Here is a 26,048-nt window from a genome sequence, read left to right as displayed (position 1 = left end):
TTTAATTTCCCTTCTATGTGACTAAATGATATGTCATAATCAAAAAAAATCAATACTATTAAGATTAAAGATGCTTATCATAAAAGCCAATATATCCTTACATTATTCCATGTATTTTCCTTAAAAAAAATTATCAAAACCAAATAAGAAAAAAATCTTGTCAATCATTAATAATTACATTATTTCTGTTTATCGAGTTATGCCGGCTAGTTTCTTTCATCGGCATGCGGCGGGCGAATATGCAAATTGATCGTAGGATGTGGAGTAACGCGAAGCAACACAAAGGTAAACAATATGGCCGACGTACGAGATATGTCGGTGCGCGGAAGCGGCACTGTCTAATAAATCAATATTTAAACTATGCACATCGTAATGACATATAGACATATCATTTAAATGCGCGGATTGATTAATTCCTCCGTCAGAGACAAATTCTCTGCGTTACAATGTCGTCGGAGAAGGTAGGTTATGTAGCATCGACATACACTTGTAATTTATGTGAAATTGTTTAATAAAAATGTCAAAGTTAACAATATAAAAAGTAAAGGATAGATTTAGATTTGATCACTAAATCTATATCTCTCTGTATCTGCGTTTCGTTTAATACTATTTTGCAGATTTTACTTTTCTCTACATTTGTACCTAGAAAAATTTGTTTAATGTTATGCATTTAACAACAGGTTCTTTATCGACTAGACCAACCTCATGGCATAGGTAACGTTGATATTTCTTGGCGTCCCGGTAATAGCACGCATCTGGCCACAGCGGGATCCGACCGGGATACCACCGTTGCCATTTTCGATAGACAAGGAGATATTCAAGAGCAAATACAAATTTCTGGACCATGTACTGGTTTCGGCTGGGACTCGGACGGAGATTTGTTGGCAATAATATCACAAAATTCATCCACGATAATTCTATGGGATGCCACGACCGGGAAGAAGTCCCAAATAGATGCAGGTGTAAGAGATGGGCTTACCTGTATGATGTGGGCGAAGAAAACTTGCCTGCTGGCGATAGGAACGCAGAAGGGGAATCTGGTCCTTTATGATCATATAAATGCCAAGTACGATATTCAATTACATTGACATAAATGAATTGAAATATGTAAAATATTTTAAGATGAATTTTTTATTTAATTGTTGGATATAGGCGGATACCTATTTTGGGGAAGCATAAAAAACGCATTTTATGTGGCGCATGGTCGGCAGATGGTCTTCTTGCTTTGGCAAGTGAAGACAAAGTTCTGACTATCAGCACAAGTGAAGGAGATACCCGCCGAGAGATAACTCTTCAAGGTGATCCGTCTCATATAGAATTTAGCGAGATGAAAATGGATCATAGAATAGGCGGTGAAAATACGGTATGATCTCATCAACTGTACTGTTAAAGATCCAAGATTGCCTAGTAATCTTGGATCTTTAACAGTACAGTAATAATATTGTAATAATCATAATTACAAATAATAAAGTTAAAAAGTTAATAACTTTGAGCTTAATTAAATGACTTTTAATTTAAATTACTTTTGAAAACACATTAAAAATTTTTTAATTTGTTTTGTAATTCATTTTTAACTTAAATTAAATAAAAAAGTAAACTAATTTAACTTATATAAAATACCATAAAAATATCATCACCATAAAATATTTATATAAACTCGTTGCTTTTATATAAAACATTCAGGTATCACTTATCGTCGGCAAACAGACACTGTTTCTGTATAACATTCTGGATCCAGAAAATCCTATCGAATTGGCCTTTCAGAAACGTTATGGTTTAATTGTAACGTATAAGTGGTAACTATTTACAGTGTAATGCAAAATAATTGTAATATAATGATGAATGATATATTTTAAATGATGCACATACATTTTTACTTGATAGGTACGGTGACGGTTACATATTGGTAGGATTTGAGGCTGGTTTCTTTATAGCGATATCGACGCATATAAAAGAAGTTGGTCAGGAACTATTTCAAGTCAAGAATCACAGAGATACTTTGACGGACATTGCATTGAATCAAATAGTCGGAAAAGTCGCTACTTGCGGCGACAGTACGTTGAAAATACATAGTCTACAGAATCTCGAAGAAACCGAGACGCTAATCACAATAACCAACGAAAACGGGATTAGCAGTATCGAATGGTCAACGGATGGAACGATGCTGGCAGTCGTCACATACGTTGGCAATGTTTTAATTTATTTAATAGAAATACCGAAATTGACGAGCGTCTGCGGCAATAGAATAGCATTACTAACGAGTCTGATGGAAGTGGCCGTACATCTTTATACATTGGATAAGGTACGTTTGATGACGCAAGGTGACGAAGCTGTCATTTTCACAAGAATTCATGTTTTTAGGACAAACCAAATCCGCAAATAATCAACACTATAATAGAACCGGCGATATTAGCGGTGGGTCCGATACATTTAGCGGTAGGATTAAACAATAGAGCGCTCTTCTGGGATTTGTCTATAAGTCATTACGATAAAATACACTTCGAGAGGGATTATTTGGCTACGATAGATAGTATGCGCTTGAACGAGACGTACGTTTCGGCACTATTCGACGGGAAATTGCAGTTGCATTCGGTAATTATATGCTTGAAAATAATAATAAAAATTTCATAACACGGATTTGTTAATTCCTTTATACATAGATTAAATCCGATCAAACTCTAACAAATGATGGGAAGGACACAAAGATGTTCCCAGATTCCAATTCTTCCCACGGTAGAATAACTTGTCACGCTCTTTGCTCAGATTTCCTGGTTTATGGTAATGACGTAAGTCAGCATTGTCCTGAGATAATTTTCTACGGTATTAAATATATATATAAGTATTAACGTCTCTTTTACATTTTTAGATGGGTCATATTATATATTTTTGCTTGGAAACGTTTTGTCAATGTACTGAATTTGTACATAACAATGGAATAAAGGAGTTATATTTGGATGCGAATGGAGTACAATTATGCTTCATTGACAATAAATCGGACATTTATGTGTTTGACCCTATAAACGAAGCGACTATTGCCGTGCCCGATAGTCCTGATAACATTGATGGTATTCTCTGGGATCAGAACATATTTGAACGTGCTATATTTGCGGTTTACAACAAAAGTGTTATTGTAACATACATTTTTGTAAAATACTTTATTGAAGGCAAGTAAATATGAATGAGCGTTACACTTTATCACCTATGAAATCTGACGTATTACATTGAATAGGTACCAAAGTGATAAAAATAAATACGACTAAGTTGCCATCGGACTCACTGCCTTTATTAATGTATTCTGGCGAAGTAACGTTGAGTACGATGGGTAGTAAACTGATACAATTAACATTAACGTCTCACGAGGATATAGGAAATATTGTGGAAGCGAAGAAAATTAATGAAATTTTAAATAATCAGATTTTGTGTAGACGGTGAGATTTATAAAATTCAATTTGCAAGTAAAAAAATATAAAATATTTTAAACAATTTTGTACTCTTTAGTTTTCAACAAGCGTGGAATAGTTGCGAAAAATTGAATGAGAAAGATGCGTGGCTAAAACTGGGACAAAGCGCTATCGCAAATTTAAATATCGAATTTGGTAAGCATAAGATTTCATTAATTTTCTATTATATTAAAATGTATATCTATTATATTTAATTGATTGTATGTAGCTATTCGCGTATACCGGCAAATGGAAGATGCTGCAATGGTGTGGACATTACAAAATATTGAAAATATAGACGAATTAGCTCTGTTATGTGGTCATGCATGTTTATTACTGGGAGATTATAACGAAGCTGAAAAGTATTTTCTGCAATCTTCCGAGCCTGTGCAGGCCTTATATCTGAGAAGAGATTTGATGCAATGGGAACAAGCTTTAAGTCTAGCGCAGAAATTAAAACCTGATGAAATTCCTTTTATCGCCAGAGAGTATGCTCAACAATTAGAATTTACGTAAGATAATTTTATTAATAAATATGATTAAAAAAGAGTATACTTTATCAAAAATAAATTAGATTTGATATACGATGATAACGCTTAATGATTATTCAGTTTCATCATCAATAACGTATTTCATAAAAATATATATTATAATCTTTTTGTTATATACTGTACAACTAATTATTGAATAAATAAATCTCTTCATGCAGGGGAAACTATCCAAAAGCTTTGACAAATTATGAACGCGGTTTAGTTGACTATAACACGTCTGCTTTAGCTGCACAAAATCCTCATCATCGAACTCAATGTTTAGCAGGAATTGCAAGAATGTCTATAAGATGCGGTGATAGTAGAAAAGGCGTCGGAATAGCTATGGATAATGAAAGCTCGAGATTATTACGAAAAGAATGCGCGGAGATTTTAGAATCTATGAAGGTATAGGTTTATCTTTGTTAAATCTCAAAAGCCATTGTATTTTAGTATCGTATAAATATTTGCGTATTAGCAATTTAGCGAAGCTGCGCAGTTATATGAGAAAGCTGAATATTTCGACAAGGCTGCTTCTGCGTACATAAAATTGAAAAATTGGCACAAAGTAGGACAGCTTCTACCACAAATATCATCGGCGAAGATTAATATACAATATGCTAAAGCCAAAGAGTCCGAAGGTAAATACGAAGAAGCTGCGAAAGCATACGAAACCGCCAAGGACTATGATAATATAATTCGAATTAATCTGGAACATTTAAACAATCCCGGTAAATAGATTTTGTATTACATTTTGTTATCTCAACATGCAACATTTGTGTTGAAATATTATATTTCACTGTTACTCTATTTCACAGCTCGTAGTGTCGAAGTTGTTCAACAAACTAAAAGTATAGAAGGCGCAAAGATGGTTGCCAAGTATTTCCAAAAAATGAACGATTATAATTCAGCTATCAAATTCTTAATTCTATCGAATTGCCATGACGAAGCTTTTCAATTAGCTAATCAACATGGCAAAATGGAATTGTATGGAGAAATCTTGGTAAACACAATTGATGATACTAACGTCCGGAAAGAAGATTTCAGAAGCCTCGCGATGCATTTCGAATCTCAAAAAAACAATCTTTTAGCTGGAAAATATTATTTCCACGCAAAAGAATATCAAAAGGCAAGTTTGCGCGATCAAATTTAATTATGTAAATAATATCATTTTAACAGATTTCTCTTTTTAGGCTCTACGACATTTATTAAAAGCTGCGCAATTAGTACCAGATGATGATAGAGCGATTACCTATGCCATAGATGCTGTCGCATCTTCTAAAGATGATAAATTAGCTAATCAATTGATAGATTTCTTATTAGGTGGGGACGGATTACCGAAGGTTATTATATTTACAATATAATTGTTAATATTAAACATTTAAATATTTTTATATAATGCAGATAGCGCTGCGAATAAATTAAATGCAACTTATAAAACATATATATATATATATATATATATATGCATAATTTATAAAAAAAAGATTCTAATCTGTTTTATATCTCTCCTATTAGGATCCGAAATATCTGTTCCGATTATATATGGCTAGGAAACAATATAAAGAAGCGGCTAAAACAGCGATTATAATTGCTAATGAGGAACAAATTAATGGTATGTATACATATATATATATATATATATATATTTAAAAAATGCATTATGCTGCAACAATGGATTCCTTATTTCAGGAAATTATAGAAACGCTCACGATGTTTTATTCGGTATGTATCAAGAATTGAAAAGAAACAAGATTACCATTCCCTTGGAAATGCAGACCAATTTAAGACTTTTGCATTCTTATATTCTGGTGAGATTACACGTAAAAAGAAGCGATCATTTGCGAGGTGCCAGAATGCTTATAAGGGTAGCCAACAATATCTCGAAATTTCCTTCACGTTAGTACAATAGGAATCGTTCCAGGCGATTAACATAGACGAAAGATACTTGGTTTACTACTTTTGATGAATATCTTTTTATATTCCAGATATCGTTCCGATATTGACCTCGACCGTAATCGAATGTCATAGAGCAGGCTTGAAAAACGCAGCTTTTAATTTCGCCGCTATGTTAATGCGTCCGGAATATCGAGGCCAAGTCGATGCAAAGTATAGCAAAAAGATCGAGGCGATCGTTAGGAAACCACCGAGAACGAAAGATATCGAAAATGAAGACGAGCCTCTGACACCTTGTCCGTACTGCAAGAGCAGAGTTCCCGAGACTGAAGTAACCTGTGATAAGTGCAAAAACACCATACCTTTTTGCATTGCAACGGTAAAACTTTTTTTAATAATTATCAATAAGGAAAGAGGGCAAAGTTCTCTTATTTTTATATATTCACAGGGACGGCATATTGTGGAGGATGATTTTACGGTATGCCCCCGGTGTGACTTTCCGGCCATAAGAAGTGAATTTCTAAGGTAGGCATTACACAAAGAGAATACAATTATTATTTAAGATTATATATTGTGATTGATCACAACTTGTTACATTAGAATTATTGAATCCGAGGAGACTTGTCCAATGTGCTCGGAGAGGATTAATTCTGAAGCCGTGTCGTCTATCACTGATATTCATCCGTACCTTGATTATCAGGAGGAAAAGACGATTATGAAGACTTAAATATGTAAAGAATCATAATGATTTAAACATGTAAAAATAATTTTTACATATTTAAATACGCTCATTAATGTACGAGAGGAAGCACAGCTTAATTCACGAAAATTAGAAATTCAATAGGAAAATAGTCTAGATGTCTACATCCGTGCAAATTGGAGGTGCCTTATTATTATTCGTCCGATTATGATATGCATTAGGAGGTAATGTGGCGCCTTACAAATTTATAAATAGTTACGTTCAGCAGTTTACGTTTATTTTGGAATTGTTGGGAGTTTTTTGTGCTGAAATTGGATTATGTTTTTAGATCTAAAGGAATAATTCACTCTTAGTACAGAAAATTTTCAATAGTTCTGCTGAATGTGGCTACTAGCAAATAAGATATTCCGGTTGACTTGAAAGTGAAGGTCAGTATTCTCGATAACAGTGCCGTCCATTAGAAGTACAATTTATTTGAGTACAAGTAGATTATATATATAAAATATATGTACAAAAAAGCCAGTGTCATTTGCTATGTAAAATGCGTTTTAATGTAGATGATTGCCATAAATAAAACAACTCATTGAATATATTCGATGAGATTTGCATAAAAAAAAAAAATATGCAACGTATCGAATCTGGTTTCTTGTATTATATTTTCTACACTTAAAATAAGATAAGTGAATCATTGGATAATGGAAAGGATCTGTTAAGATTCTTTCCGGGGAGATATTTTTTGCAACAAATTACAAAATTAACAGATTCTTAAAGTGTTTATAGCATCAATAATATTAGGTTGATTATCAGTTTAATAATTGTGATATGATTTCAGCTTAGGATTATATGTTAAAATCAACAAATAATCAGCGCGTAGTTTGCAAAAAAGATGTATTAAATTCACAAGAAAATAATACATTGCACAATAATAATACTGACTTCTATTAATTTTTATATTTTTACATTTTATTTAACAATTTAAAGTATAAAAAATTCTACAAGAACAAACGAACAAAATTAACATTTGATACAATCGACGAAATTTACATAACAAAATAGGCGTAATATATTGTGTTTCTAACAGTTGTATTATACTTCCTGAACTTGGAATAAAATAGATATGTCATCGCATGTAGAGAAGAAAATGTAAAACTCACAAAAACTTAAATAAAATTGATAATTGATACAGTCAGACAAAATCTGTATAACAAAATAGGCGCAATGTATTGTATCTGGTTTCTACAGTTGTGTTATATACTTTATATACTTGAAATATAGATATAAAGAGCATTGGATAGCGGAAAGAAAAGTTTCACGAGACAAACCTAATTGAACAAAATTGATGAGTACAAAGTCAATAAGTCCTGTTACGTTTACTACATACGTGAGAAACTTCGACATATCCTTTGGAATGGATAGAATGTGTTTCGCGTTATGTAAGCCGAGGAAACGAAAGGACGGGAGAAGCGCGAGAGGCAGTTCCGTCATAATCATAATAGCGCGATCCCGCGACCGCCATTAATTGCTAACCTAATCGCGCTCAAAGTTCTCCCTGTCGGACGCGACATATATATATATATATGTCGCGACATATATATATATATATGTATACATATGCGATGCATATACATATCTGGAACACGTGACTCTGTGCAGCATGACTTTGAAGAATCGACGCGAATAATTACATGTTTTTCTCGTAAATTGTCGAGGACAGGCATCGTCGCGATACGCGACGAAAAACTTCGCGACGTGGAAGCCGCGATAATGACGAGTCGGGAATGCGAACCTCCCATTATTATTATGAAATTCTAAGCTGTTCTATAAACGTGAATCTGCCGGCGGGGACGATAATCTCCGCTCGAGACGCGTAATTTCTTTTTTCCCTCCCGCGACGTAACTGTTTCTCGCTCGACAGGGAACGAGAGAGGAAGCAGAAACGGTACATTCTAGTTTCGTTTAAAAAAGGCCGAGTACAGCTGCGAATGTACTTCATAAAAAAAATAGTATTTTAGAATCCCTTCGAATGATCGACGAGATGTAAAAGTGGATTAGCAAAACGCGGTAAAGATGTCCGCAGCACTGGTGATCGAAAGACTTGAATTACGAGGAACTCGTAGTGACGACAGATTTCTACGTACGTTGACATTAGTTGCATTAATGAACAGGCGAGCGATGCAAAGTCCTGGTTTCTTTTTATCCAGATACATTCTATTATCGATTTATTACATTAACGGACGTGATTACAAGAGCGAAGATAACGAGAGTCTAACGCGAAACATGTAAATTTCAGTTCGAACGTAATTAAAAATGCAAAGTACCAAGAAAAAGAGAAATGAAGAAAGAAAGAAAAGATTACGACTAATCGAATTATTATAAATTTGTAAGCTTAATTAACTCGGATCTCGTTTTCGATTAAATTTCGATTAAATTTGCGACTCGTTAAACATATGTATTATTTTGTCAACATAAATAAAAATATTAATTTTTTTTATCTATTATATAGAAGATTTTAAGAATCAATTAACTTGTTTACTTTAAGCGATTGAATAAGTTTATATTAAAAGTATCAAGCAGTTATTTTTGACTATTTATATCTTTCAAAATTAATATTTTTTAATCAAAGATTAGGTTTAACAATTTTTTTTTTACTTTAATGTTACATTAAAGTAAATAATAATTGATGAAAAGTTGGGAAATTTATATATACATATATTGAAATTTTCCAACTTTTCATCAATCAAAAAAGAATAAAAAATAAATTAATTCGAACTTAAAGTTAATCTAAATTAGTAAAATCGAATATTATAATGATAATTTCTATCGATCTAGAATAACTTCAATTTTATATAAATTTCAATTTACTCTTCATCTTTTTCTTAAATTAATTCTTAAAAGCAAAAAAAGTAAAAAAATTTAGGCTTAAAGCTAATCTACATTAGCAGAAACGAATGTAAATAATTTCTACGTATTTCTATCTATTTCTTCAATGTATACATTTTCATGGGGGAAGCGATTTCTGGAGCCTTATTTTCGAAAAATATCGCATACGAAAATTCTATAGTTACGTCACGTATATCATATATATATATATATATATATATAGAGAGAGAGAGAGAGAGAGAGAGAGAAAGAGAAAGATTTTCATGCGATACATATACGTGATATGGGGCCCACATTCTTGAAACATATCGCATATACTTAGCACACTATAGGATTTTCGTATGCGATGTTTCAAGAATAGGGCCTATGATTCGATATGAATCCTCGAGCCTGAATCTCTCCCTTCCCCCCCCCTCCCCTTCTCTCCTCCCCTTAGGTCCGATGCGTACGGCCCTGCGGCGCACCACCACGGCTCGGCCACGTAAAACGGCGCGACATCACGTACGTCTCGTCTCTCCCCATGCCGTTGGGCATACGTCGAAAGCAGGCTGGTGGAGGGAAGAACGAAGTGTAGGGGGAGGGCAGGAGGGAGAGGGGCCACGTAACGCGCACCGGTACGCATCGTTAGCGTCGCACGATTATCGTCATCGGCGAGTGGCGCCTAGTCGGCGATATCAGTTTGCGGTTCCCGACGATCGGTCCCGGTCGCCTCTCGTTTACTGGTGTTGCTACGCCGTTACACGCCGAGTTATAGTCGTAGGCTGCGTTCGATCCGTGCGTACGCGTACATTACTCACGAAAAGTTCGGGAACGCGCACGTCCTTTCGGATTATCTCTTTCTCTCTCTCTGTCCCGGCGCGTGACGTTCGTAACCTCTCGTCTTCCACGGCGACACTCCTCGCCCGCTGGGTAGATAGATCGGTCGATCGGTTGGTCTGAGTTGGTCAAGATGGCCGAGAAGAGCGGCTCGCCGGCCGCGGGCCAGGAACAGCAGCAACCGCAGCAGCAATTTTTGTCCGCCTTCATCACCGAGATTGTCAAGAGCCCGCTGAACCTCGCCCTCGTGGGCGTGATCGCCGTTCTGGTGTACAAGATCCTCAAGAGCCGCGCGCAGACCGAGGAACCCGTGCAGGAGGTGAAGAAGCTGCCGAAGCTGCGACGCGATTTCACGATCGAGGAGCTGACCAAGTACGACGGCAAGGGCCCGGACGGCCGGATACTGGTCGCCGTCAACGGCAGCGTGTACGACGTCACCAGAGGCGCCAAGTTCTACGGCCCTGGTGAGTCGCCGGGTTCTCCGCATCAGCGGAGCCAATTCCCGCACGCCGTCAATTTCCAATCGCGATCTCTAAACGATCGAACGATGTTTCTTTTTGCCCCCTCCTCCTCTCCCCCTTTCCCCTCCGCCGCGATTACAATTCAGTTCTCCGCTCTTCCTTCCCCTTTTCTCCTCGGACTCCCTTCTCCCTCCCCTCCCTCTCTCTCTGTCTCTTTCTCTTTCTCTTTCTCTTTCTCTCTCGGTCTCGCTCCTCGTCGAACGCGTTTTAGTAGCCGCTTTTTTATTAGCTTGCGGCCCGAAGGAGTGCCCGCGATGATATCATGCCGTGCGCGCAAAAATAAAATCGCGAAAGACTCGCGATCGTCGTGACCAATTGTGCCTCGCCAATTGCGCCGCTATACTAAGCTGGTGGCGACGATAGCGGTTTATCACGTTTCGTGACGTACATTGGCCGTGAGAAGGTCTCGCGCTTGAATATGTGGGTGGGTAAGCAGGTAATGAAACTCCAAAAGAGCTGCAGGATCATTTTTGAAATCGATAAGAGCGTTGGGTAGAGCGATAAAATTACAGATAAGAGAGTTACTTGTTGATCGTGATACTTGATCATTTAGATTAATCCAGATCGATACGTGGAAGGAATATTACATTCTTGAATCTCCTTTCTTGTTTTGCATTATCTCCAGCAGAGAAATTAATTGTTCCCTTCAATTTCTTTAATTGGGAAGGGAATGTATGTGCGATGTCTGAAATCAATATATCTTCCTCACAGGTGGACCTTATGAAGCATTCGGTGGTCGGGATGCTAGCAGAGCGCTGGCAAGGTTTGCGGTGGATGCAGCGACAGACAAATACGATGACTTGAGTGACTTGAACACAACAGAAATGAATTCCATCAAAGAGTGGGAGGAACAATTCAAAGGTAAGGAGCGAATTGTACATTTCGAACAGCGACAAAATTCAACGATCTGAAAGAGAAGTTAAAGAAAGTGAGCTGCCTTTCAAATGATATACTAATATTAAATTTATATGTATAGAAAAATAGTTGCAAAAATTAATATTATCTTGAAATTAATGCTCATTGATAGAACTCTCAAAGTTACATTTCTATGTAAGATGTTTTAATGAATGCAAGTAGCACAATGTTTGAATTGACAAGACATAATAAGCAAGATAGACTCTTAGGTACATAACACTTTTACATAAATACAATATTTTCTTTTTGACGTGATATACGAGATCTTCTAAGTCATCATAGAGAAGCTTTGAGTGAGAGCTCATGAATTATGAATGGGAGCATGGTTCAAGGCTTTTTTTACCATACATCATTCGTTTATGAATGTAATAGAGGAATTTAAGATAAACACTGAGGCACAACTGAATTGTCCAAAAAAGCAACATGTGTACATGCAATAATACAAACATGACCTTGTTTTTTTATTACAGAGAGATACGATTACGTTGGAAAATTATTGAAGCCTGGTGAAGCGCCTACAAATTATTCCGATGAAGAGGACGAGGGTAGTCAACAGGAGACTGAAACAAAATCGGAGAGTTACGATACAGAAAAAAAAACAGATAATAGTGATACCACCGGAAAATCCAAGAGCGATTGACCACATGATCGTACATTGAAGGCAAAACTGTTTCAGGAGCATACTACGCACACGCTGTTGTTACAGAAATCTTTGAAATTGTCGCTCATGAATATATTTCTGGACGTTTGATCGAATATTTTATTACTTCATAACTATAATCGAATAAAGAGGCGAAATGCCGGCTTTTAATCGTGTTGGATGTACACAAAAAGAGATTTCCGAAAAAGCTGGCGAGTCGTGTATGAGAACTTTATTTCAGCGTCCAACTGCCAATCAGCGTGGACGCACTGTCGTATCTTTTAATATTTTTTACATATGTACAAAAGATTTTCTACAGAACGCCAAGTCGAAACAATGGCAAGTAACAATGTAGCATATTCCATTATAAACATTTCTCGTTGAATTACCGATTGTACTCTGTTGTACAACAACATGGTGATGCGTTTATATCCGTGCTCGCACGGAGTATGGCAATCCAATAGAAAGCTTCTGACATGCATTTGGAGTTTAACTTTAAGTCTGCTCTACGGAATTAAGTCTACTCGCGCAGTTCCGCGATCAAAACAAAAAAAAAAAAAGAATTACACTACCGAATTACGGAAGAAGAGGATCACACAAAGACGTATTCACTTCGGAAACGCTTGCGAATAATCCGATTAACGCTTGTTAACTCGGATAAAGCGCTGAATAGCGCATAGTTACATATATTTATGTTATATTTTTAATATGCGATCGTATCAGGCACGTGATATTATTACCAAATAATGAAAATCAAGTACACTGCGTTTCATTAATCGAATCTTTTTTGAGTGCAAAAGTTCGTATCATTTCTATGTTCCCGTTTGTATATCATTCCGGATGAGCGAGAAAGATACATACTTGACTCTGTACATCTTTTTGCATTCAAAAAGGAAATTAATAAAACGCAGATACACTGAGTTTGAAAGTCTTTTTCTCGCTTGCATCGCAACGCGAAAAATCTCAATGATTATGCATTTTCTGCTAAAGTTTTAATCGCTGAAACAGTACCAGAAGTAAATCGTGCATAACGCGTGCGTCTCCCAACGGTTTATTTTATGCGCGTGAAGGTAACAAATATATGAAACTTCCGCGGTGAATTCTGGCATTGTAAAATTTCGTTACAATAAGATATTGTACGTTCACAAGTATTCGCATACTTTGGTGCAGCATTGTCTCAACACAGTGCATCAATTTATTAATGCTGTTCAATGGCTTTATTCACCAATAAAATATGGTTTTGGTAAATAGCTATACCTGAGAATAAGTTTATAAATAAAGATTAATATCAAAGTTGTGTTATATGTATATACATATACATATATACATTTCTATATACACATAACATTGCATGTGCATTTCCTGTATAATTTAAAATTCCGTCGGTGTAAAATTTGTATTTTATATCTTGTTGGCATTTAAAGAGGCAGGAAAGTTATTTATTGTATTTCACGCGTCGTGTTAGTTACATGAAAAATGGTGTATATAAACTTATCATGGTTAGATAGAATTGATTGTGGCAAATAAAGTTTTATTATTGTTTATATTAATCCAATCGGCGAGAGTATGCCTTCAGTTTGATTGTTGTGATATAAATAATATATACATGCTTTTATTCTCTTAATAATTCGTCCATAAGAAAAAAGAATTGTTCTTTCTATTCTCGAAAAGCGTTCCTTATATTACAAATTTGTCATTTGACGGGTGAATCCGAAAAACAAGTGAATTGAAAATAGAATTCAAGAATTAAATTTAGAAATTTTAAAACAGACAAAATTCATGATTATGTATATTTTGTGTTAGAAGATTTTGACTAAACAATTTTATACTTTGTTTTTGCTATTCGTGTGCAAGAGACGCAAGGATTTATACAATGAAAGGAATTGAATGTAGGGAGATAGGAATTAAAAAATGTTTTTGACATGCTCTACACAATCAAGAAATACCAAGGTGTTCTCTCTTCGAAAGTAATTTTTTGTTCCTAATTTTTTTTTATTTATGTCTATTTCCATTTCTTATGTATTTAAGTCCCAATTCAGCGTAAGAAATAAACATGAGGTGTTTTCCGGTAAAGAACAATCGGCTATTGACGAGGCGAGACTAAAGTTTCAGAAAACCCGCAAGCTTCCATAGTCAATTGTGCGACGTCATGCCGAGTGTATTTCTTGTCAGAAAATATGCCTGAAAATCGACGAAAGAGGTTCGATTTTTGCCTCTCGACACACTTCAGTACGTCATAGTCCTCCTAGATGGTGACACAACGATGTAATTTGTTACTTGCTACTCGCTATTTTATCGACGTAATAACGAGATCCTCGAGCCGAGAGAGACGTAGGACAGAAAGAAAGACTCTCGCAGCTTGCGAGGAAAACATTCGACTTCGTTCCCCTACAATTAATTACATCGCTCTATTTGCATTTTAATTACGCAAAGCTCGTCGAATCCTCCGCCATCCTGATCCTGATCCTGATCGATCACAGCTGAGCATTAGACGAGTCGAATTATAAAATACGACTGTCCGATGGCGGTTTCGGGAGTTTCGACAGATTTCTGGGGGATTTTGGGAGGTAATCTACGATTCTCGTTCGAAACGTTCCTTCGGAGAAAGGAAGAAGAGAGCAGGCCGGGAGCCTGTGTCTGATTTACGAGTTGGCCGTGCGTTTATCTCGCCGCGCGCTGGTAATCTTTTTGGAGCGCACGATCAAACTTGCGTGCGAGGCTTCGACCTTGCCTCCACGACTCAATCGCGGCGTGAAGTGCGATTAAGCATCGCGCGCGCGCGCGCGCGCGCGCGCGCGCGCGCGTGTGTGTGTGTGTGTGTGTGTGTGTGTGTGTGTGTGTGTGTATCGCGCACTCGGACGAGCGGACGATGTATGTATTTCCTCCGAGCGACGCGAAGGAAGGATCGATTCTCGATCGAAGCGAACGAAGGCCGTATCCGTTTCTAATTAAAGCGCCGAGTGAAAACGTTACGATTTCCCGGAAAATTTGTATCGCCTCTCGCGGAAAGCAAGATGCCGATCAAGAATATCGCATCGCACGAATCGCACGAATTATCTTTGTGAATGGGAGATTCCCCGCGTGCATTTTATAAATAAAATATTATGCTGTATACTATCCTATGGATAAATGTGAATCGCTTCAAATTCCAAATCTACGTAATCTGTTAACATAATTTAAGTTTGTAACAGATTTGGATTCGGTGATTGATAAATATAAAAAAAGTGAAAAGGCTTGTTGTATTTTATTTGTTGATTGTTTATATAAGGGATCATCTCGAAAAATAATTTACAAACATCAAATATTCGGCGTTTCCTTTCCAGACGTGTATCAAAATTCAAATTCAAATTCTGAATTCAAATTGAAATCAGAGTAGTCTGGATCATAATTGCGAACTGTAAATCACTCGAATATCCAGAATACTTGAATAACGGTTTTAAGCTCTCGAATCAGAACTGATTTTAATCTATATATATATATATATATATATATATATATATATATATATACACATTTTTTTAGATTCGTTTGATTTTTTGTTTTTATTACATTATCATCGCGTTACAGCTTATCAAGAATCGTGCATCTCATCTCTCTGGGCGTGATGAACGTAAATGAGATTACATAATGGGTAAATCTAAGCACGAGTTAGATTCGAGTTAGATTCAAATAGAATCTCAAAGGCGTGGAACCGCGAAACGCCGAGAATTTCGGATTTATCGATGAATTATCTTGTCCTCACGGAACATTGTAATTAACAAGAGATTTTTTTCAGCGGTTTTGCATGAAAAATATTCGAGGAACATCCGATGAAACTTGTCCCTAGCTGTTTCGAAGAAATAACCTATAAACTTCAAGGGATGTTTTTAGGACATCCTATGGATGTCCTCTGGATGTCGCTCGGTGTAAAGTGTGGTGTGTGGTGTGGAAAATATTATTTATGTGCGAGAGTCATTGAAAGAAGAAAAAGATGTCATTTTGTCGGATCGAGTTGTTTGACTAACGCGCTTGAATATTCGCGAGATGTCTCGTCTATTAAATGAAAGAAACGTGACTCTCGTGCGAGGAAAATCGAAAAATCACCGTTACAGTGTATTCTCTGCTTCCGCTTGTTTGTTTCGCATTTCGATGACGAATCGAGAAAGAACGTATTGGTAGACGAGATTACGAAAACCTTATTCTCCTTATCGCACTACGGTGATATCAGCGACGCGAAGCTCGCATGAAAATAGTTGCCGTTTCTTCTCGCGTAATAAACGAAATTGATCAATAATAAAAGTTTCATAACCAGGAATATGAAACAGAAAAATAATTTTATTTATTAAATTATTGCTTGATACTTTAAATATTACCCGTAAATATTTATCATGAATTTTTCTTATTAAAAAATAAAATTATGTGATCGGACACCTTTAGGAAAGTAAAATTAGAGGCTTTTTGTGCCTTTATTTATTTAACTAAAAGCATTATCTTTCTACAGGGAGAAATGGGGGAGAGGGTGAGAGTGATTGAATAGGCAATCAGGTAGTGTCCCCTATCTATTAACAGGAAATTATTCTGCAAACCGAACAGACGGAACTCTTGTGATAATTACGCGCACTGCTCAGCAAAACGATTTTACTGTACGAGTTATTCTGAGAGAGGACAATTACCCTCGAAAGCGAAAGAATTTTTGGATTGGAGAAAACAAACCGCTAATATCTGGTTGAAATTAAAATTCTTAGAGCTATCGTTAAAAAATATGTATATGTATTTAATTGTGCAACAAATCTATCTCTCTTTGCTTATCAATTTTTATAATATTTAAAATGACTTACTTAATATATATATATATATATATATATATATATATATATATATATCTTTAAATGTTTAAAGAACACAAATAAATTTTAATATTATAATAAAAAATCATTTGATAATAATTATATAAGTGTTCGAATATGGAAACATGTTTGATCATTTAGGAGAATTTACCTTTACCTAATTATATCCTCAATATTAATCAATCATAAAATATGTCAAAGAAAATACTTTCATATAACTTGTATCTTTTTTTTTTGCGATGACAGTAAGGTACAACACATAACAGACATATGATTGTCAAAATACGTTATCTTTACAATGACAGAAAATAAATGTAACGAAGGAATTAAAATAGCATGGCGAAAAAACGACGACAATTAACTTCGATAAATTCAAATATCGAATAAATGTGTATTCTTTTAAAAAACCCGGAAAATTATTAATATAATATAATTAATTAATTTAACGTTATACGTATTTTTAAATTATTCGATACTTATATAATTAAAATTTTTTCTGTACTATTTTCTAATTACTGTTTTTTTTATTTCTTGATTGATTTCAGTGAATATTTACAATCAAAAGTTTCTGTTATTAATTCGGAAAAATATTTTTTTCATGAAAATATTAAAAACCATAAATTTAATTTGTTTACTTTAATTTCTTTTAATCAAAATCTCTATTTGATATTTTAAAGAGTGTGTGTGAAAGATTGTTAGACAAAAAATGATATTTTAATGGAGAAGATGTTTTATGAAATAATGTTATTTTGATTATTATTGGAAAAAATTATCTTACAAAAGTGTTATTTTATTTTAATTGAAAAAAACTATGCTAAATTTAAAAAAATTATTGTATAATATAAAATTTTAGTTTTCCATGAAAAAAACAATGAGATATGAAAAATTGTAATAATTATAATTCTGATATTAAAATAAATGTGTATATTTATCATGTAGACATATAATATTTTAATAAGTTTAATTATATACCGAATGTAATTATAATTGTACTATATTTACGATATTTTGGCATAAATTTTTTCTTAAAAAATTCTTCAAAATTCTTCAAAATAGACTAAATCGGATATATTCCTAATGATATGAATGAATGTGTAAAAAATCGAAAAGAATAAAAGAAATAACATAAACATAGTACAAAATGAAATAATTTCATTTAAATAAAAAGTGTTTAGTGCATAAAGACTTGGCTAAATAAAATATAATAAAAATTAATAAATGAAGATATATGCATACATGCATATTTGTATATTTATGAGAACGTTTAATAGTAATATTAATAAGTAATGCTAATATAATAATATTAAATATTTAATATAAGATCGAATATTGTTAAAATTAAGATTAGTTTTAAAACTTATAAATTAGTTTATAAGATATAATAAAATATGTTAAAAATGAGAAAGATTCATCTTGAAATTGATAACTTAATTTATTAGATAAGAAAATTCGTTAGAATTAAAATTAAAAATTTATAAATTAGTTTAAACGATATTAAAATCATTGTAATATCATTAGAGAATAAACTTTGTTTCCTAAAATTCTAAATTGCAAATGATTATTTTATTATATTTTATTTTATTTTAATTATTTTATTATATTTTGAGATCTAGCAAAATTAAGTGTTTTGCATTAAATATGTTTTATTTCAATTAAATTGTTGTATTTTTTGTTATCTCTTTTATCTTTTTTGATTTTTTTTACACATTTTTTCACTCCACCAGTAATATAACCCAATTCTCTCTATTTTGCTTTATTTAAAAAAAAAACATTTGTACGAAAGTATTATATATACATATACATATATATATATATATATATATATATATATATCGCAATTATAATTACGTTCAGTTAAGTTCATTGAAATGTTATATATTTATATAATAAATGAGCATTAATATTTTAATATTGGAATTAATCGGCGCAATTTTTTATATCTCATTTTGTTTTTGTAGAGAATTACAACATTATACAATAATTTTTTTTAACAATTTAACACAGTTCTTTTAATAAAAATAAAATATTTTTGTAAAAGATACTTTTTCCCAACAATCGAAATAATCGAAATAATATTATTATATCGAAATTATATTATTTATACAATATCTTTTTCACATTAAAATATCATTTTTTTTTCAAACAAGCTTTTACACACACATTATATATATCAGGTGCCTTTTTTTTTAATTTTTAAAGATAAATTTATAATAATATCATTCCCTTTTTAATATATAATACATTTGTAACAAATAAACAGTTTAAAAATTGTATAATATATACCTTTTATAGATGCGTAAAATTGGGAATGGAAAGATGTGTATATTACGGAAGTATATAGAAATGTGGAAGTATAAATATGTAAAACTATGAGGATTTCTATGGAACTGAATGTATGGAAACGTGAGATGTGTAATTATATGAAAAAGTTTGAATGTACGAAAACGTGTAATTGTGTAAGTATGGGGCAACGTAAGTATACGACCATGTAAAAGTGTGAAACCATGAAAAATGTAGTGCATAGAGGCGTATAGAGTCATAAGCGTGTAGGTACGTAAATCATGTGAAAGAGTGACTGTGTGAAATTTTTTTTTAAGTAGTATAGGAGTAGATGTGCAAATGTGTAAAATGATAAAACTGCAGATTTGTGAGTGGAAGTATAAGTAGCTGCATAGATGTGTGAAAAAATTTAATGAATCCGAAATTATATGAGCGCACAGAGGTTGAAGTTATAGTGTTTAAATGTAAAATTGACGTATTTGATTGTGCAGGAACATACTCTCCCCCCTGCTCCAAGTAACACGCGATTGTCACGTCGAGATGACATTATTTTGACTGAAACTTTATCACCTTTCAGTCAAAATTTCAATCAAAATGACATTACATGATATTATCTTGACTTTATCGTGATAATCACATGTTACTTGGGTAAATGTGTGATTATGTAAAGCAGTAATTGTGAAGTTTTATGGGTGTATATGGTGGTGTAAGTGTGCAAATTGTGAGATGGTGAATGTGTGAATGTGTTGATGCATATTTGTATGAAGAGTAAATATGTGTACGCGCGCGCATGAGAGAGAGAGAGAGAGAGAGAGAGAGAGAGAGAGAGAGAGAGATTGTATAAGTATATAGATTTGTGGAAATATAGAAAAAATGAAATTTCATGATGTGTAAGTGTATAAAAGTATAAGTGTGTGTACATTAATAATCAATCAAAAAATTGAAGATTACTCATCAAAACTATCTATAATGATATAAGAGTAATCGTAAAAAGGTAACATCGATGACGACATTTCTTAATAAAAAAATTTATATTTATATTTCAACTTTACATACTATATTTCCATCCGTAGAAAACAGATGGAAAAAAAATAAAGAAATTTGCCCTACACTTCGAATTCAAGCTATCGATTAAATATATTAAAAATTTAATATCGATCGAACCGTTTCTGGATTGCGAATTTCAGATACTCGCAGATACTCAGTGGATGGCTGTAGAGATACATTGCCGATTTCATGAGATACTGGCGTGCATATTTAACGTGTGATACACGTGTGACCAATTCCTTGATTTGAACCTTGACTTTTCGGATCCTGTCATGCTGAAACGCAACGAACGAGAATCCAGTAGAGAGCGGGAAAAATAAAAAAAAAAGTTATACAACAATATTATTATTAAAAGATTATTAACAAAATTGGCTTTTAAATTACTTGCAGTTTTTAATTAATAAAATAACGAAATCTCAAATTTATTAATCTAGCGCATATTTTTCAATCGAGCCAAGGAATTTTTTCTGATGACAATTCTTTTTTTTTCAAAACAAGATGCAATTTCTGTAGAATACCAATCACACGTCATTTACTTTGACTTTAAAACATAATAGAAAAAAGAATATAACAACAGAATATTAATTACAGTGATAATTTAAAACATAACGGTAGAATAAATCGTTTCCTATCTAAGATTTAAAATAACTTTACAATTAGATGATCCAGATTATTTGCCAAAATTTAAAATAGATCTTAATACATTCCGTATATTTAGATGTGTAAAATCTTGTCATGAGAAGTTAAAGAAGAAGAAAAAGGCGAGAGAGAGAGAGAGAGAGAGAGAGAGAGAGAGAGAGAGAGAGAGAGAGAAGGAAAAAGAGAAACATTGACGAGAATTTTACAGTACAATAAATGCGTGAGTTTCGTGATTTCGGATAATGAAGAATGTCCCGTACGTGATTTTATTCCGAGTTTCTACTAATTCTATATACAACCCGTTAATCTTTTCCTCATGTTTCGTGGCCGGCAAGAAGAAAGAAGGAAAGGAGAGAAAGAGAAGGAAGATAGCCGAGGCGGTCGTCCTTTACGATGTAACGCGATTTGACGCGCGTGTGATACGCGCGATACGCCTTCCGCGTATGTTAATCGCGACGCGATGCAAAAGAGAGAGAGAGAGAGAGATGGGTCGATGCACCGCGTGCGGTCGCGATCGTGCGTGCATCGTGTATCGTGCATCGCGAGAGACCAGAGACATAAATCGTAAGGCCGCGACGATGCGACCGAGGTGAGAGCTCGTGGCGTCGGAGCGAGCGGCCGCGCAGCGCGCGGCAACGATCGATTACGCTTTTCCGGAATTCGTGCGGCGTGAAGAGGCGAGCGCGAGAACGCGCTCCGGCCACGGCGGCGGCGGCGGCGGTGGTGACGGCGGCGGCGGCCCACCACCTCCGCCCAAAGTGTTTCGAGCAAAGACGAGAAACGGAGTTACGTAACCGCCATCGAATAATGGTCCGCGCGCGATTACCTCGCGGTCCTCTTCTTCCCTGCCCTCCCCTCCTTACCCCTCATCGCGATACTCGTACGTAAGTATACACGCGAGTCTGCCTCCTCTCATCCCCCGCGAGTTACGTCGATCTATCCCGTTAAGATTATTCTCTTCGATCGTGACGTTAATTTCGGAGAGCTCTCAAGTCCAGCTGGCCTTCCTCGAAAGCGAGATCACCGAGAGTTTCCGCTGGACTTTTTTTTACCCTTTTTCTCTTCCTCCCCTCCCCCCCTTTTCTCCTATCCTCATGGGGAATGAGAGATGGAAGCGAGGTTCCGCCGCGGGTTCGTCACGTCTTGGAAACCGCGAACGTATAACGCGAGCGACGCGCGACAGCGGCAGCGGCAGATTCTCTACGAGGAGTATTGGTATACAAAGAGCCGCTGTCACCGAGGCGGGTAGCTAGGCGGCTGCTGCCACGCCGTCATCCGATTCCCGTTCCATTTCCAAAGGCCCCTCTACCCTCCGCGCCCGTCGGAGCGTTCACCCGTTTCTTTTCCGCTCTCCTCGTCGCGGCCACCGCCGCCGCCACCGCCACCACCACCGCCACCACCACCGCCACCACCACCGCCACCGCCACCGCCATCGCCACCGCCACCGCCACCGCCACCGCCACCGCCACCGCCACCGCCACCGCGACGACGGAGACGGAGACGGTCGACGGTCGCGCGAGAGGGAGACGTCGACAGGTTCACGCGCGATGCGTGCGTCAGGTCGCGTGCCGTTCGCACCTCCGTCCCGCGCGCAGCGAGCCGCGTACTCCAACGAAACGGGACGAGCGTTCCGCGCAACGTGCCCTCTCCCCCTGTACGCGGTGCGTGCGGTCGGCCGTTTCTCTCGTCCCTCGGCTTGATCAAACGAGAGAGCGCGAGAGAGAGAGAGAGAGAGAGAGAGAAAGAGAAATAGATCACCTCTGGCCATCTTGCGACCGCCGATGTCTCCCGAATTTTTCTCTAATCTCGGGACAACGTCATGCGCCCCTATCTCGCCTTGGCCAATTATCTCGCGCGAGACGCAGGAAAAAACTTCCCCGTAGAGACGACGCGACGTGTCGCGGTGGCGATCGCGGCGAAAGTGACGCGAGTTAAGAAAAAAGAAACGACATGGCGCGTGCCGTTTACTCGCGTTTACTTTCGCGACGATGCCGACCGCGTACCGGGAACTCCCGCCTCCGATTCCGTGGAAATGAGTAACGTAACACATGGGGAATCGACGTGATTGACAGACGAGGGAGTAAAGTGTAAAGTTTAAGAAAGTCTGTTGTCAGACTTTTTTCAACTCTCTCTCTCTTTCTCTCTCTCTCTCTCTCTCTCTCTCTCTCTCTCTCTCTCTCTCTCTCTCTCTTTCTCAATCGTACATTTTAATGTTACATTTAATATTTATTTTTTTTTACGTTTTAATTTATCTAATTTATTTAATTTAATCAATTGTACATTTAACGGAAGAACGTGTTTTAAATACTGTTGATCTTTAATGTTACAATGAATGAAAAATGGCGAAGTTTTTGAAAACCGCAAAATGTCGCAAAAGGAATATTTCATCATTCGGAAATTAGTTATACTAGAAATGTTAGGAATTGCTGATTGACGTGTTTTCTTTGTAAAACAACTTGCAACAAATTCCTAACTGTTCCAGCGACAGATAACAAGGTTTACTTCGATAACTCGGACATGTCTGCGTTGGCATCGACTTCTCTCCATTTTCTTTTACAATCTTTAATCGTACGCAGTTTATCTCGTTATATATTACATAACTGCTGCATTGTAATGTAATAAAGACTACTATGATAATTTTGATAATGGTGATAATGAAAAGTCGCACTTGAACTGCGACGTAATTTTAAGGACGATACGTCTATAAGAAGATTAATAAAAATATAAGATGTGTTTTTGTAATTTCCTGAAATTTTCGGTAATATATCCTCTATTCCAAGACGAAGAGAATAAAGGTGTTAATTAACAGTATTTAGAAATAAATAGAACAGTACGAATTTTCGAGATCTAATCGTGAACGTACAGACTTAGTTTCGGAAAATAATTGCTCTCGCAAAAAATACGAACGCCCATATCATGGAATTTTCACGTCACACTTGTTTTTCCAAATTATTCCCCTAGGAGGGAAAATAATGAGAGAATCGCCAAAATAATGAAAGAACCGGAGGGTTCCGCGTTTGGATCGTTCGAGAAAATGATTTCGATAGTTGGCGACTCGGCGATCGGCAGGTTGTCGGTTCTCGATTTCGAGAACGACGCATCTCGATCGACGCGACAGATCGGCACGCGATTTTCAGTCGCCGTCGAGATCGTGGCCGAGAGGCCGAGATTCGACGAGTAGTCCATGGTTCGAGGAACGCGAGAATCGCGCGCGATCGCAGTCGTCTCCCCGTCGGGAGAGAAGATCGAAATTCAACTCGCGGCGGTCGCCACCGCCGCTGCTCGCATGGTGGAGTGGTCGAGTCGCGGGAGTCGGGTCGGGTCGGTAAACGCGGCCATGATTGTGCACGGCACGACGGCGCCACGGAAACGAGCGGTCCTCCGCGGAGGCTCTCTCCAACAGGCGGCGTGAACGCAGCCACGGCGTTCCTGTCCTCCACGAGCGGCTCGTCCAATCGCGCGCGACTCCCCGGTCACGTGACCGGCTCGGCCAATAGGCGACGCGGTCTGGAGTCCCGGCCGTTGTCGCCGAGTCGGTAGACGGGCATATTCTGACAAGCGTAGAAAAACTCGTCAACAGCGGCCGCCATTTTACGTTAGCGAACGTTAGCCGATGCTCGTGCGGTAACGGAGGGTCTCGCGATCGGTTTTCCCGAGCGAATTTCTGTGGCGAACGCGGCGGCCGCGACTGTGCCGATACCCGCGATCACGTTCGCTTGCTCGCGTCCCGATATCGCGCGCGAGTGCACGGGGATAAACGCTCATTTCCCGCTGATCGTTCGCGCGCCCCGTGTGTCGCAGTGTGCCGAGGCGAGAGAGAAGAGGAGAGGAAGATGGTACCCCAGAGGGCCTCGGGAGCGACGTCGTCGCCGTGAGCTAGCGCCGTGCGCGCAGCCAGTCGTTTGACGAGTCTCGTCGTGTGGCGAGCACGTACGATCCGCGGTGGTGTACATACGAGATTGTTGGTATTTTACCAAGAGACAGAGACGAGCGCGTGAGTCGCGAGGGCGATAGACCGTGTGCGTGTGTGGTGTGTGTGTGTGTGTGTGTGTGTGGTGTGTGTGGTGTGTGCCGCGCGCGAGAAAGAAGGAGAGGACGGAGAGCGAGATCGCTTGCCAGAGTGAGCGAGCGAGAGAGTGCGAGATATTCGGTGGTGCGTCGTGCGGAGAGTCGCGCGCGAGTCCGCGGTGAATCCGATCGAGACGAGAAGAGACGAGACGAGTCGCGGTGAGTCAGGTCGAAAGGCCAGTCGGGCTTCGAGTCGTTTGCGCGTCGCGCGTTCGTTCATCTCTCGACGGTGGAGTCGCGACTCATCATCATCGTTGTCGTCGTCGTCGTCATCGTCGTCGTCGTCGTCGTCATCGTCGTCGTCGTCGTTGCCGCTGCCGCTGCCGCTGCCGCTGCTACCGCCGCCACCGTCGTCGTCGTCGTCGTCGTCGTCCGTCGATCGTCTCTCTCGTTTCCAACGCACTGATCCGCCATCCCGTCCCGCCGGCGACGCGACGCGGTAGCAGTCCCGTCGTCGTTTGCCGGATTGAAGAGAAGTGTGTGAAAGAGAAACAGAGACAAGGACTGGGAGAAGCATCAGAGACATTACTCGTCTCCATCGGCGACATTCTCGTCGTCGTCGTCGTCGCCGCCGTCGTCGTTGTAGTGGTGCTGCTGGTGCTGGTGATATCGGTATTGGTGCGTGTCTCGCGTGTGTTTTACGTGTCCCCGTTTTGTCTACCTGTGTCCTCGCGCGGGCTCTGACGCCGGGGGTTCGACGTTGACCCCGATCCCTACGATGCCCAATGGTTGACCGTGCACCGCAGGATGCTACACGGGGACGCTCCACGCGCCGCGGTTCTCATTGTTGTTGTTATGTTCGCAAGTACGATTGCGGCACGGTGAAATTGTTGCGCGGCTTCGCCGGCGATAG

The 26,048-nt window shown here is 37.6% G+C and overlaps 2 protein-coding genes and 1 long non-coding RNA gene across 4 annotated transcripts; all 3 read left to right on the top strand.

Annotated features, from left to right (window-relative positions):
* Window positions 1–119: 119 nt before the first annotated feature.
* Oseg6 (intraflagellar transport protein Oseg6) lies at window positions 120–7,759 on the top strand. 2 transcript variants are annotated; one of them, XR_016141363.1, is made up of 21 exons: window positions 120–461; window positions 681–1,066; window positions 1,153–1,363; window positions 1,684–1,796; window positions 1,885–2,302; window positions 2,362–2,592; window positions 2,661–2,786; window positions 2,867–3,164; window positions 3,230–3,428; window positions 3,499–3,596; window positions 3,670–3,952; window positions 4,150–4,375; window positions 4,446–4,698; window positions 4,786–5,096; window positions 5,161–5,310; window positions 5,486–5,582; window positions 5,660–5,866; window positions 5,956–6,242; window positions 6,312–6,388; window positions 6,464–6,787; window positions 6,892–7,759. XR_016141363.1 is itself a non-coding variant. In XM_089085279.1 (20 exons), the coding sequence occupies exons 1-20, from the start codon at window positions 447–449 to the stop codon at window positions 6,588–6,590; spliced, it is 4,113 nt and encodes a 1,370-aa protein (XP_088941405.1). In that variant the 5' UTR covers window positions 120–446; the 3' UTR covers window positions 6,591–7,759. The 2 variants fall into 2 exon arrangements, 1 of the variants encoding a protein (XP_088941405.1); XM_089085279.1 differs by having other exon boundaries at window positions 6,464–7,759.
* Window positions 7,760–9,882: 2,123 nt separating this feature from the next.
* Window positions 9,883–13,879, top strand: MSBP (membrane steroid binding protein). Its single transcript, XM_011650107.3, has 3 exons — window positions 9,883–10,723; window positions 11,492–11,641; window positions 12,166–13,879. The coding sequence occupies exons 1-3, from the start codon at window positions 10,393–10,395 to the stop codon at window positions 12,333–12,335; spliced, it is 651 nt and encodes a 216-aa protein (XP_011648409.2). The 5' UTR covers window positions 9,883–10,392; the 3' UTR covers window positions 12,336–13,879.
* Window positions 13,880–15,897: 2,018 nt separating this feature from the next.
* On the top strand, window positions 15,898–17,075 carry LOC105434379 (uncharacterized). Its single transcript, XR_016138603.1, has 2 exons — window positions 15,898–16,250; window positions 16,816–17,075. It is a non-coding gene; the product is annotated as an uncharacterized LOC105434379 (long non-coding RNA).
* The last annotated feature ends 8,973 nt before the right edge of the window (window positions 17,076–26,048 follow it).

This window comes from Pogonomyrmex barbatus, unplaced genomic scaffold (assembly GCF_055798465.1).
Source record: "Pogonomyrmex barbatus isolate J1 unplaced genomic scaffold, ASM5579846v1 scaffold1, whole genome shotgun sequence".
NCBI classification, from domain to species: domain Eukaryota; kingdom Metazoa; phylum Arthropoda; class Insecta; order Hymenoptera; family Formicidae; genus Pogonomyrmex; species Pogonomyrmex barbatus.
This window is presented reverse-complemented; position numbering and strand designations above follow the sequence as displayed.